Source organism: Polypterus senegalus, chromosome 3 (assembly GCF_016835505.1).
Source record: "Polypterus senegalus isolate Bchr_013 chromosome 3, ASM1683550v1, whole genome shotgun sequence".
NCBI lineage: Eukaryota > Metazoa > Chordata > Cladistia > Polypteriformes > Polypteridae > Polypterus > Polypterus senegalus.
Window position 1 is genome coordinate 63878092 of NC_053156.1, and position 15249 is coordinate 63893340.

Genomic DNA, 15249 nt, shown 5'->3' on the forward strand with positions numbered 1-15249 from the left:
CTTGAATTAAAGCGCACTTGTTCTGTTAGATTTGTACCTTTTGTGAAAGTGCTTATTTGCTTATTTGATATTTGGACTTCAGTCTTCACAGATTATTCACTTCATGTCTACATTTTGTCATTAGTACTAAAACATGGAAAAAGTTTGTCTTTTAGGTAGGTGTTCAACATTTCTTGCATTTCCTGTCGTCCTACACTTACACAGATCTTTGTAGACACGGAACATGCATGAAATGCATGTGTTCCAAATAATATTGGGGGTGGAACAGCAGGCTGCTTGGGCTTAGACACATTTACAAGACAAAAGACAATGAATGGAGAGGTGCGAACGGATTTAAGTTGGGCCGGATTTATGAGTTTTTTTCATAAGCTTTGTTAATTCTAGTGTTAAGGTGGCCCACCAATACTAATATTTTCCTAGGCTTCATGGATTTTAGTGTTAAGAGGTGGGAGTACACCAACTTAGTAAATGGACGTGATAAGTCTCACAAATCCTATGATAACACAATGGTGGAGGAGATAGGTGCAATAAAGATGAAGAATGCAATAAAGGCAAAGGAGGAGGCAAAGAAGACATGGTACCAGTCAGGCAGGCAGGAAGACTGAAAAATGTATAGGCAGAAAAACAAGTAGGCAAAGAGGGAAGTGGCAAAAGCCAAGACATGGCTTTGGAGGTCATGTATGAAAAACTAGACACAAAACAGGGAGAGAGAATGATTTTTAAAATAATGATGGCTAAGGCTGTGAAAAACTTCTGTCAGATAAAGCAGATGAAAGATGAGCAAGATATATTCTTGAGTAAGCATGATCGGTTCATAAATAGGTAAAAAGGGTACTTGGAATTTCTTCATTCAGCAGCTTTTCAAAGGGTAGTATTTTGGGATGGGGTCCAAATCAAAGGCTACTTACTACTTAAGAATAAGGAAGGAGGAAATAAATGAGGCACTGAAAAGAATGAAAAATGGAAAAGCATCAGGACCAGATGAAATACAAGCATAAGTGTGGAAAGGTTTAGGAGAAGGGGGATCTAATGCAGAAAACCTATCAATGGGAGATAATAGCAGAGGACTGGAGGAACAGTGTGATTGTACTACTTTTTAAGTGGAACAGTGATATTCAGGATTGTGGAAACTATAGGGGAATAAGGCTGATGTCACACAGAATGAAAAATTGGAAAGGGTTATAGAAGGTAAGCTTAGTATAGTAGGATAGACACCACCATACTGGGGGTAGCAGTTTGAGAATTTGGGATGGATGTGTGAAGTTGCAAAAAAAAAAAGGATACAAGAAATATGGGAGTGATATCTGAGAATGGAAAGTACCATAAAGTTGAAGTGGTATGGATATGTGATGAGAAGAGACCCTGAATATGTGGGCAAGAAAAGTGATGGAAATGGAAGTACAGGGGAAGAGAAAGCAAGGAAGGCCAAGCTGGAGTTGGACAGATAAAGTAAATGAAGATCTTACGGAAAAGAGTTTGACTGGGGAGAAACGGAAGGACAGAGCGGTTTAGAGAAGGTTGATAGAAGACTAATCAGGCACACTGACCCCACACAGAAGTGGGAGAAGATGAAGAGGAAGAATATATATACTTTATATATCGCCACTCTATATACAAAGTTACACTTTTTGACTTATATTGTATTTGCCCTTTATAATTACAGTATCCTCCATTATGATTGGGACAAAGACATTTTTCCTTGATTTATTCCACTGTTCCACAGTTTAAAACTCCAAATCAACTTGATTACAGTTCACATTGCAGACTTTAAATTATTGGTATTTGCATACATTTTGGTCACATTACATAGAAATGACAACACGGGGGGGACGATGTAGAAAAAGTAATTCCTACATGATGTGACCAAAATGAATGCAAATACCCTTAAATTAAAATCTGCAATGTGCACTTTAATCATATCCAATTCGTTTTACTTATAATTTTAAACTGTGGTGCAGAATGGCAAAAAAAAGGAAAAATGTGTCTTTGTCTCAAACATTATGGAGGGAACTATACATATGTTATTTATTTACACAGTGATGGAGCAATTAGCCTCAAAAATGTTTCACTGCCATTATACCTGTTCAGTTATGTATGTAACAAATGAAACTGTTTTATACTATTCTACAGTACTGTTTCTTGACACGAGAGTGTACACACTTAATACACTGATAATTGCCACACACTACACACATAAAAACCCAGATCCAAGACAGCTGGATTTTACCTTGTGGAGTTATGTGAAATCAGACTGCTCCTACCTGTAATGAACCAGCAAAACATGAACAGAGACAGCAGTGCATTGCACATGGTGGAACCTCCCCTTGCATTGGAGTCAACTTCCTCTGCTTCATTGCCAAGGTGGAAGAAAGACAGGAGGTTCATTACTAGAGAAAACACTCCTGACACAATCAAGTAGATGGGGATATAATGCTGCACAGGGCAGGAATTCAAGTAGATTGAACCTGAGAAAGAGCAATAAAAGGGATAAGAGCTTTTAATAAAAAAAAAAATACTAAAACACACACAACTCCCTGGTAAGGCAAAATAAATACTGGTTTACCTATGGTGATCTGAGCCACTGGCAGAGCACACATTATCATTCTGCACAGCCCTATGGAAAGAATAAAACAAATGTGACAAGCATGTCATTACTTATAATTGCAACAGGAGTGTTAGAGAATACAGGAAATCATGGATTAATCAATTAACAAATAATAAAAAAAATAAAAGCACCATTTGCATTTCCTAAAGAACTAATCAGTCCGAGTGTTCCCAGGCATGCAAGACAGTGGTCTGTACTGCATGTAAGAAAAAGCACAGCAAGCAGTACCACAATTTCATGGAGTAAAAAGCACTGAAGCTACAGAACACCACCCTTCATTTTTTCTCTAAATCCATTTATTTTAGGGTGTAACACAGCAGCCTACAGTATGCTGATGCTCTAAGGCTGTGACACCTTACTTGGGCTTCCATAATCTGAAGCAATGGACTGGCTTTTTATGTGCATTCACCATTTCTTCCATGTATGACTATGTATAGTATACCGTACAAATCTAACCCGCCATATTACTTTATGAAAGCAGGACAAATCATACATGTCATTAATTGCTAGCCAGAACAATACGCATTCCAAAGAACATAAAAAAATACATACATGATCCAGCTGGGTGCACTTTAGGAGTCTGGGGTAACCTGTGTAGAAGATTTCGGTTTTCTTCCATGATGTCAACGCGTGTGTAATTCTGTGAAAATAGTAGATTGATTACAAATACATGCCCATTAAGTCCAGGAGCATTTCAAAATTGCTCACTATTATTCCACGCCAAACATTATTCTGCCACATTCTTCCAGCATGCATTCTCTTGCCATGCTAACTTGGGATTTGCACACTAACATCCCTTAATCAGTCAAAATATGTTAGCACAGCACCACTTTGGTAAAATACACATTTGCAACAGACAAAACAGACAAATCCATAAACCTCTGATTCTCATCACCACTGTTCTGCATTACCAAATGTCTACATTTCTGCCTCCCAGGTTCGGGACGGCCAATTGCCTTGTTGAAAACAGTAAACTGGAGAATGAGTGCACTAAGTGTCATTACTATACAAATTAACCATTACAGGATGAAAAGCAGTGACACTCCAACAGGAGGAATATTCAGGTCTTTGGCATCTTGGGTTGCAAAGTGATCTGCCGCTCTGAATAGGTGTAGCAGACAGCGTAGCTTCACGTACAAAGAAGTGTCCCAGGAATGTGTCTTGAAATGCAGTACTTTAAATAAACGCCCTAGCTGGATTAAGGAGAATGGGCTCTTTAAAATTACATGGACATCCCTCTACTGGTTTCACATTGTATTTTCTTTTACTGTTGACTTAAGTAATGATTAAAGTTTGAATATTTTCTCACCATAACTTGCCTTGCTCTGTCTAAATGATTTGCTGTTTGTTGAGCTTTTACAAAAAGTAGCAATCTGTCCCTGTCGAAGTAGGTCTTCCATGTTTGTTTAGGTGCAAGACATGCTCATTCTGTTAGATCTGTGCAGCCCTTTCAGGGGAAATGATGATACAGATGAAGGATATAGGGATCTGTCTGAACCCTGCTAAGGTGCTGAAGCTTGAGGTCATCAGCCTCAGTCATACTGCTCTGTTTGATTTGTACATTTAAGACATGAGTGATGAGAGGATGTTACATTGGTAAGTAATGAAGTGTGAACATTTAAATCAAAGTCAATATTTCAGGCATTTCCAGTATTAACTAGTCTAACTAAAAAAGAACCTTGGAGTTTAAAATGCCTCTCATGGTTACTTTTACACCATATATCAGGACAGACGCTGGCTGCTGAACCCCCACACTAAGAACAGCTTGGATGGTCCTATGGCAGACCACAAAACAATTCCACTGTGCTACTTTCCATCGTAGATGAGACTGAGCCCAGAGCATTTAGCTGCACGGTGTTGATGTATGACTTCTAGGATTAATATTAAAGCTTTAAGTTGAATTTTTGGATGCGACGGTGAATGGTATTGATTGACAAAATGTTTATGGAAGTATTCCCAGGCCCAGGTCAGGATATGTACTGTGGAAGCATGAAAGTTTTTAAAACAGTAACGTATGTGGGTTTGGAGATCACATACATTTAGAATTGGCTTTGGCCTTGCCCTTCACACACAAAGATTTGACTGGATTCCTTGAATGTTTTAGTTATACTGTTCGTGTACAGTAAAGAGTGAAACATTAAAAATCACACCAATTTGTCTTTGGGAAACATTGTTCTTAAAGTGTTTGATTATTGGCATACGTATCTGTGGGAAAATTGGCTAGCCTCGACACATCCTTGCTCTTGAAAGACTAGGTTTTTTTTTTTTTTAAGTTTACTTATATATACTACAGCATGATCACCTCACCTTCTTATTATCACCTGCTTCACATCATCTTGTTATTTAAATTTATCACATCAGTTTTAGTCTTTGACTACCCCATCCTAACTTTAGAAAACACTCAAGGGATCAATGTCAGAACATATCTTCAAAAATCAGTTTATCTAACAGGCAAAACATGAAATACCTTGCTTTATACTGTTAAAAACATGAAGGACCGATTAGTAAATTTATTAATATTTTAGATACCGTCACAAATCTTTTGGAATTCTGTTATATCAGTAAAACAGTTCTCAATTTCAAAACGGAAAAAACTGAACAACTTAGGTAAATGTATGTACTAGTAATCTTGAATTTCAGATTTTTGCAGGTTAGAAAATTCATTTAAAAATATTTAAGAGTCAAGAACTTTTTAAGTAGCCATTATAATCCTTACAGAAACAAAAAAAAAAAAAAACTGACAACTGTCTTTCCTATGTAGTGCAGGTGGATGTACAGTTTAAAAAAAAAAAAAAAAAAAGAAAGAATATGCAGTGGGCTCAGACTAAGAAACATGTGTAGCTACCACTTTATTTGGCTTAACATCCTTACATTTAAATTGGCATTTCCCTAAAACAATTAAAAAAAATTATGGAGTGGGTTAACCAATACTGTCAAGTAACAAAATGCAGATAGAAGAAAGCATTGTGATGCCTACAACAGGTCTAACTTGGTACTCCTGCTGACTACTAAGAATTCAAGAGCATGTTTAAGTTGCAAACCAATGGCAAAGTAATGCACGACAAAGAGACATTACAGCAGAACTGCCCAAAACCAGAAGAGTGTGTGGCTGCTCCTTTTTTTTTCTTTTACCATTTTATGTAACTTGTGTCTTAAAAGAACATATTTGCTTAAAAACAAGGCTTGTCCTTTTAGACTTAGGGGCTCTAATTATAATACCTTGCTGGTTACTCTTGATACCACAAACTAGTTTAATATCTTATGTAAAAGGAAAATAAAAAAATCTTTAAAAATCTCAAGCACTAATTTATGAAGTAAAAAAAAAACACTGACTAACAATACATTCGGGTTGAAAGCACTGTGACAAAGAAGGTGTCTTTGCAACATGGATTGTTCCATTAAAATTGCTTCCTTACTTTATTCTCAGATTCACTCTTCCTTACCATCTACAATGGCCATTATTCTGCTATACTGTTTATCTACCGACGTACTATTAATTCATCTTGACTTGAGCAGATGGATCACATTTAATTAGCTTGTAATTTATCAGGTAATTACTGTGTACTTCATCTTGCTTTGTTTGTAATGTGACAGTGTTAACAGTAAGAGCAACCTGAACAGAATACAGGCTTAGATATATTTTTTGGCAGATGAAATTTAAATAAATGTAAAGTAGCACATGAAGGAAGTGAAAATGTAATTTTTGAAGTCACAATGAGAGATGTTTTAAAGTACACCTTATGAGATAGACCCAGGAGTCATAGCAGCCTCTTCACTGCTTGCAGGTTTGGTCTCCACATTACAAAAACACACACACAAAAAAGACCAGAAAGGAATGAGTAGGCCGATTCCAAGACTGAGCAGTATTAGCTATGAGGAAAATCAGAAGGAGCCAAATCTGTTCAGTTTAAGAAAACTGAGATTAAGAGGCGATATGTCAGAACTGTATAAACTTTAAATTAGTACTGCGGATCCCAGAAGTTACTTTAAAATGAGTTCTTCAGCAAGAAGATGGGAACGGAAGCCTGTTAAAGACAAATTTCTTTGCAGAAAGTTTTTCTTGAAGCAGAGAGCTATTTTAATGTTTATAAAAGTTTATAAAGCTACATTAAATAAATTACCAAATAGTGAAGGACTTCAAAACTCGACATCAATGTCATTTTGGAAAAAGTAGGTGAATTGAGATGGCAAGTATGTTTGTAAATTGGGCTGAAAGGCCTGTTCCCATCAAAATTGTTCAAATGAAATTGTGCAAAGCCTGAAGTAATTGTGGCAATTAAGCACAAGAACAAATTGTCAACTTGCTACATTTAAAGAATGAGAAGTTTTAAAATTGGGCAAAAGAATAAAAACACAAGAAAGGCTGTAATGCTGTCATTTGTATTAGACTTTCTTTTTTTACACTATTATTTTTTAGATTAATCCTTAGTGTTTAATATGCAATTCTTAATTTTTTTATTATTATTCTTTTTTTTTTTTTTTTTTAACCTAACAGGTAGGAGATGCATTCTTACTGTCATGCTATCTATGTAAATGAAGGAAGCCGCTGTGCAATTTTACACAATACTGCAGTTTGGGCAAATATGTCACAAAACATTAATTTCAGGTAAGAAAATGGGCATAAAAGTTAAAAAAAAAAAAAACTGCTGTATATATTTAAACTATTCTAAGGAATTGTGTTTTCCTAAAACATTAAAGACTCACAAACCCTAAGCTACTAAGCTACCATCATAACTAATTGGGATGACAAAACACACAAAACAAACCACAAATTATTAATTATTTATTGTCACAGAATAATACCAATTTTTCTTAAATATTATTGTATGTTGTTCACATTTCTCAAAAATAAATCAAAAAGTAAATCAATGTAGAATGTGCGCTTTAACATATGTCTGAGAACAGAAAAACGTGTATACTGCTGATAAACAAAATAAACCTTTCAAAAACAGGATAAAGGAAAATAAAATCAGTGATCAGAGTGGAATTTTTCATTTGGTTACTGTGGAGTAAGGAATTAAGGTCATAAGTGTCCTGTTTTTTGTAACTATCTTTGATTGAAATAAAACAATCAGCTTTTTAATTGCATTAGAAATAGTCTCATTTGGACAAGCAATGAGAAAACACCCCCAATGCCTGTTAAAAACTTGGACAAAACACTTATATTTCTTTTAGACTGGAGTCTTCTAGGCATACATCTTCAGACTAAGTTTTTCATCTACTGGTCAAGCAATATCCATAGCCTCACCCATAGTAACAGGCACAAGTTTTATTTGATTCAATTTCTAATATTGTTTCACCAGCTCCATCTAATATCTTGGCCTCCTCAAATAGTGACTGATTTTATACTTCACTATTTTGTCAGCAAAGCCATGGCTCGCAGCTCCATCTCTCCACATATTCCTGCCATTCTAGACATCAGTCCCTTAAGTATCTAATGTTTGACTCTTTTAATCCACTTTCTCCTGAGGAATTATTTTCTCTGTTTAAGAAAATGAAGCCATTTGTTAGTTTATGTTTACCAAGTTCCCCATTTTTAAAAGTTCTTAACTTGATTCACCCTAGCCCAGTATCTGTTATTAAATGCTCTCTGAACTCTGGTTGTGTCCCTAGTTATTTAAAAACATGCTGTTCACTCCCTGTTGGGGGAAAAAAAAAAAACAAACTAAATTTATATCCCTCTGTTGTAAAAGAATATAGGCCCATAAACTGCCACTCTTTACAAAAATTTTAGAAAAGGTTGTTGAGCAACTGGCCACAACTATTTAGACAAACAAGATCTTAGACCCTTTTCAATCAGGGTCTCAAAAGAATCATTCTACAGAGACAGCCCTACTTAAAGTCTCAGATGACTTACTAATGGCTGCAGCAAGTGCTCTGTACCAGTATTGCTTGATCTTATTTCAGCTTTTGATACTGTTGACCAGAACATCCTTTTTAGAAAGGCTCAGCTTTAGTCTGGTTTTCACCCTATTTAATTGAAAGGAGTTTTTCAGTTCATGTGGGCAAGTTGACTTCATTCAGTGCTTTGCTGTTTTGTGGGGTTCCTCAGGGTTTTGTCCTCAGGCCTACCGGTTTCTCATTATATTACACTACCGTTAGCTCATATTATTCTTTTAAAGGATATTTCTTATTTTTTTATGCCAATGACACCCAGCTCTATTGTTCTTTTACGAGTCAACAACTAAACTAGTTTGCTTTTTTTGTTGATAGTTTGACAGAGATTAATACATGACTTTTTGTAACAACTTACTCTCTAAGAAAACACAGCTTCTAATTTTTGCCCCTCCTGAACTATACATGGCAATTAGCCAAAAGTTTGTCACTTTCTAGCATTTCTCAGGTCTCTCTATGCATGTTAGGTGATGTTTTCAATCATCCCCTGAATTCTGATGCTCAGGTGATGTTCCCTAGTCGCTCCTGCCCTTTTCACTTCAGAATTTTATCCATGTTAAGGACTGCTGTTTCTAAGGCCAAGAATGGAAATGCTTATTCATGCTTTTATTTCATCACACATTGATTTTTGTATCTCCCTTTATACCAGTCTAAGCAAATCTGGTTTAACTTGCCTTCAAACCATTTAAAATGCAGCTGTCATTCTTTTAACACGCTCTCATAAAAGGACTCACATTACTCCGGTCTTATTCTCTTTGCATTGGCTTCCAGTAGAATTTAGGATATATTTTCATACTCACAGAGCCCTGCATGGTCAGGCTTCTCAATACATTGTGGATTTCTTGCACAACTCCACCTCTAGTTGAGTTGATTGTGCATTTCAATTTGTTGCTACCAGACTATGGAACACTCTCCCTTCTGCACAGATCAGTGCAATCGATTAAATAGTTTAAAGTCCAGCTTAACACTTACATTTTTCACATTATTTATAACTTCTTTATTCTTTCATTTTATTGTGTATCATTTTGTGACACCTGTCTGAGAAAAACACTTCATAAATACATTTTACTTACTTATTTACTAGGCATTGACCAGAAAGACGAGATCACAAGTACTAGCAGGTAAAATTAGATTACTGTGTGTGGCTGCAGAAGTTAATTGGCAATACAGGAGGAACTTAAAGTAGAATCATAGCTTTCTCAAATGGAAAGGATTCAGTAAAGATGACTTTGGCATACAGAGATAATGCCCTCTTGGCATCTGACACAGTATAAGTGCCAGGATTGACCCACTGGGACAAGACCCATGGTACCAAATTCAACCTATTGGTAGTCCTGGAAGTTCTTGGAGAAATTGGAGACTTGTGCTGTACACAGGGTAACCTTAAGCTGCCACTGGAATCCTCACTAAGGCTGATGAATACATTTAATTTTCAATTCAATTTCATAATTAAAAAAATCAATATGCACAAAAACTAGCAATCCAATGTGCAGCACTTTATTTGATCTTCCACTTCTTCTTCTAAACAATATATGAACTTTGCAACATCTCCAGTGCTCTTTGTAAACATGTCTATGTTGACTATGTCCATTTCGTCTGACAATGATAAGTAAAGATCAGAAGTGGGAGAAATAAGGATTCAAGATGGCAAAATATGAGTTGCCCGACTGCAAATAAAGAATTACTATGCTGGTGAATATTATAAAAGAAACACCCACATACATTATACTGAATCTTAAAGGCAAGAAAAAGGAGGTACGGGAATACAAAATTTGGGACTGTTACAATTGAGGTAACACACTATATACTGTATATACTCGTGTTGAAGTTATCTTGCGTATAAGTTGGGGCTTGATTTTATCATATAATTTCCATTATTTTATAATGTCGGTCATACAAGTTGAATGCAGAAAACTCACGCTACTGGTCCAAGAGATTATGATATGCTAATGCCCACCTGAGAGACTAACCATGGAGCACACGGCCTTTTTTTCCCCCCTATGTATTGTGTCTACGTGACAACACGGTAATACCCAAACTATTTCAAAGCGGCGTTTGCACTGTTTTGTGTATCTCACACCCTCATACACCTTTATCATAAGAGTATCCCTTATCTACAATGGAGCGATTGATCAGAAAAAAATATCAAACCAGTTTTAAATTAAAAGTTGTTGAAGTGGCGAAAGAAATTGGTAACGGCGCTGCTGCAACAAAATTTGATGCGTCTGAGAAACTGGTGCAAGATTGGGGGAAGCAAGATGAGGTTTTAAAAAAAAAATTGTATTTTTGAACAAGAGTATAAAGTCAGGGTCTGATTTTATGATTGATTTTTCGGGTTTCAAGACCCGACTAATAAGCGAGTATATACGGTATGTATAATATACAGTATATATGTATACATAATAGATGCCTCACTGATTATACAGAGTGACAGATACTGCCTGTACCTCCTAGTACTGAGAGGGCCATCAATTTTGGTCACATCACCAACTCCCTTTGCAGAAATGCTGCCACAAACCTAAAGGAAATCTTCACTGTGCGTCACTTCTGCCTGCAGACATTTAACCATGTACCATTCTTTAGCGGAGAATCTGCCTATTGTTTGAGCAAAACGTTTTGACTAATCAGTTCAGAACACCAGTCGCAGTTTTCTGCATGTCAAATTTTGTGTTTTTGTGCAGAGGCGAGTGGTTTGATTTAATTTCCACCTCAAAGGAACGGCATTTGGGTCAAAACTACCCCAAAAAGACAATGTTTAATGTGACTTCTCTGGACTGTAAATGTATGTCCCAGGGTCCCAGTGGTTTCTGACAGTATTGAGCCAACAACAGTATGGAACATCTTATTTCTTATTTTGCTGCACCCAGTTTCTGAGGATGAGCACTGTGTTTCCAGTCCTCAAACTTGCCTTTTTGTGCTTCTACATAAAATCTTGTAGAGCACATGTTAAAACACCTGTCTGTTGCTAAATGTCTGCTTGGAGAGACATTGATTATGCAGGAGGTTACCAACCTTGTGTCTTGTCACGGACAGGATGCATTTGACCACAATCTGGAGTGCCACAACAAATGGTCTGAATACTTCTATGTGAGATTATCGTTTTTGATTTTTAATAAATGTGCATATGTTTTAGTAAACATGTTTTCATGTCATTATGGGTTATTGATATGGAATACCATTTTTGCCAAAATAAAACAAACATGGCAATGACAAATACACACATGCAAAAATGACATTGCATTTCATAATTAGATGACTTTCATAATTAGTGAACTTATTTAATTGTTTTTTTTACTCATATTTCAGTACATTTACATGCGATTATGCCATTTTAATTGTTTTACTTTGGCACAAGTGGTATTTCATATATTGAACGTAGATTGATCGGCAAATATGGCAAATGTACGTATCCATTTAACATTAAATCTACTATACAATAACATACAGAAAGTGAAGGGGTCTGAACTGTTTTTGAATGCACTGTAATGTGAGTCTATAGAAGACTTAATATTACGAAGTATAGAATACATTAGTTATACAGTGACTTATGTAATTTAATTAGAGGGTGCATATATAGTATTTGTTTCTCAAGGTTAGCTTCAAATTCTACAGTACTTGTTTCCATGATAGCAATGATGGTATTATGATGGCGACATTCATCAAGGTCAGTGTGAGCGAAAGTGAGCTGCACAAAAAGACACAAAATTTTCTAGTTAGCCTCCCCAAATGTGGTATGGATGAATAGTCGATATACTATTAATTGCTGACAGTATAGTGTAACACAGAGCAAAAACAGTGCTTTTCTGATTTTGTGGTTATTATACTGAATCTGTAACTGTTTTAATCTTTCCAGAAGCACTTTTGAAATAGTTGGATCAAATGTAAAGACAAGCGATGAAACTGCTGGTCAGCTACATTGCCAATACCATGCCATATTATATACGTTGTATTCAAGTATTTCAGTCAAATCTGTAATTAGGATATGTCTCCTACATTTCAAATACCTCATGAAAAAATAAATTTTTTAGATAACTAAACAAACTGCCAATTATCTGTGCTCAATAAAAACTGTCATTTTTCGGTACATGTATTACAAGATAGCCTACTTATGATGTGCACAAGGGATTAATGACCCGTACCTGTTGATGACCGAATGTCCTTTTGAGCAAATAAATTAGAAATAAGAAACAATCAAAAATATATTCATTTTGGTTCCGCTCATCTTACACAGATACCATGGATATACTGTATACAGCTTTCTGTTCAGTCGCCACATTAACCTCCAGTAAATACAAATTTCTGTAATTTAGTTATATGTATTTATTGTTCTTATTATTTAAAGTTACTGTTTCTTACACTCCGTTTTATTATATTGGTGCAATTAAAATAGTATTTAATTGGGAAACTACACCCTGCCTCCAATTAGTTGCCTCCAAGTCAAGTGGCTTAACTGTCATGCCATCCATATGCAGCATTATAGAATACACAAAGTAAAGTTCCCCAGTACTGAGATGCGACATATACATAAACAAAGGATAAGTGTAAGATAGGGAAAGAACTATATTATTCTATAATGTATTATTAATGTATTTATAGTGTATGTTACCACATGTAGCATTAACTTTATTTAGCCTGATGTTAAAATTCTCATTCTATAGGTGTTTGTATATTTATTGCATCCAACAAACTTAACAGATCAAACAGTATTTACCGTATACATGTATGTATATACAGTAGGTTTTAGTGTAATTACAAGCAGCTGATGTTTTTACTTTTAGGGTATTCCAGTATTACTTGAACTGCCTGGTTTGTGTAGAGTGGTAAAATTAAAATCCAGATCAGGGGCCAGAACCACGGTGGTGTTAGCCCCACAATGTGTTCCCATTTTAAGAAAAAAAAAATCAATCAATATGATTTTGTATAACCTTCAGAATTAAACTGTCTGCAAAAATCTACTTGGCCAACAGATCTGCTTAGACTAACAACAAACACAGTGTTAAACTCCCCAATTTCTGCACATACCTGGTAAATTTCAAGTAAACATTATGCAGTAAAAACAAAATCCACAAGTAGGAAAATGAAAGCATGAGACTAGACTGGAACTAACAATCTGTAGGCAACATCATAATGTTTATATTATACAGTGCTGAATTCCAGATGCTGTATCAGGCTATACCCCAGCTACAATAGTTAGAACCATATGACCAAAGACAATGCAGCAAAAGTGGAGCTTAACAGTCTATGTAGTAAAATTAGCGAGTAAAAAATACATTTTAAAATTACAAGTTTAGGATATCAGCAAAAAAACCTACAACCTACACAATAAACGGAAAAATGAATACCACAACAAAGAAAAGGTTAAATCAAAATAAACCAAGTGGAATACAAAAGGAAAAAAAAAAAAAAAGAGTAAAGGATTATGCCATACTGTTGCTTACCTTCAGCTGTCTCCAAGTAGTTTGACAAAGAGTGCAGCAGCCAAGAAACAGTTGTAATCAAGTTAAAGTTTATCTGGGCCACTCCTTAGTCCTCCTGCTGGGTGTTATCATTCCTTTTCTGAGACCCTGCATTGAGAGAGAAAAAAAAAGAACAAGGTGATCTACATCTTCACTGAGCCAGCTGTTAAGCTAATTTGGAAAAAAACCTCACTAAAGAAACCGATTTTGAAATCTGACTGTAATGACAATTAAGGCATGCATATGCTATCCATAGTATTATGAAAAGTAGAAATAGCATGTCAGAGGTAAGCAAACATCAAAAACTGGAATAACCTGTAAAAACGCATGGTTAGCTAACTGTCAATGTAGGATAAAGGGTTCAAAAATTCTAAGGTAGGGTGGGCGTTGCTTTTAAAATTCTTCATTTGTAACAGTATGGTATGAACAGGACAATGTCACATTTTTGTAATGCAAATAACTTATTTCAGCACCTAAAAACCAAATTAATTTTATTTTTCAGACAGGTTTGACTACATAAATGTAGTGTTGCACAATTTAAATGCCCTGTACAAGTAACAGCACATAATGCAATTGAGAAATAGGAGGAGTATGGCAGTGGGCATCAGCAAAACGGAGAGAAAAAAAAAAAAAAAGAACATTTGAACAATTTAATGCAGAAAAAAAAAAAGAAGGAAACTCACAAACAAGCAATTTTAATGTTGGCTTTTCAAATAAGGTATTCTGGCTTTTGTGTTTTTATTAGCAATATATTAAACTAGCTAAATCCAGTTCAGTGCTGAGGGTGGATAGCACTTAATCTGGCCAGGCAAGGTAAGACAAAATGAAGCAGGAATGAAACTTAGGTTGGTTATCAGTCCAATTCCCATTCATTTGCAAACTCATGAATATCCATTTTACATTTCCTTTTTATCATAGAACCATTCACCTTTTTACCTTATTTTTCCATCCTTTGAAATCAACATAGAAAGTGGTTCTGAAATAATATGCCAGTGTTTTATTTCAGAATTTTCCTGTATCTCTTGAAACAGAGATGCTGAAAAATATAACATTACGTCAACGTTATAACATTAGTAAACTGTAAACTCAGTTTGAGCATCTCAGTGGATAGTGCAGCCACATTTCAGTTACAGGAACCAGGGATAAAACCTCAGGTCAGGCAATATCTATGTAGAGTTTAATTTTTCTCTCCAGATCTACAGCGGTGTGAAAAACTATTTGCCCCCTTCCTGATTTCTTATTCTTTTGCATGTTTGTCACACAAAATGTTTCTGATCATCAAACACATTTAAC

The 15249-nt window shown here is 35.5% G+C and overlaps 1 protein-coding gene across 1 annotated transcript in view; it reads right to left on the reverse strand.

Annotated features, from left to right (window-relative positions):
- The window catches only part of LOC120525236 (transmembrane protein 272-like), a 43512-nt gene that overhangs the window by 5810 nt on the left and 22453 nt on the right, over positions 1–15249 (reverse strand). The window contains exons 2-5 of the mRNA XM_039747364.1: positions 13939–14064; positions 3158–3245; positions 2564–2614; positions 2262–2465 (exon numbers count right to left, since the gene is read on the reverse strand). Coding sequence (XP_039603298.1) covers positions 2262–2465; positions 2564–2614; positions 3158–3224 — 322 coding nt within the window. The 5' untranslated portion in view covers positions 3225–3245; positions 13939–14064. The remainder of the gene's footprint in view (positions 1–2261; positions 2466–2563; positions 2615–3157; positions 3246–13938; positions 14065–15249) is intronic.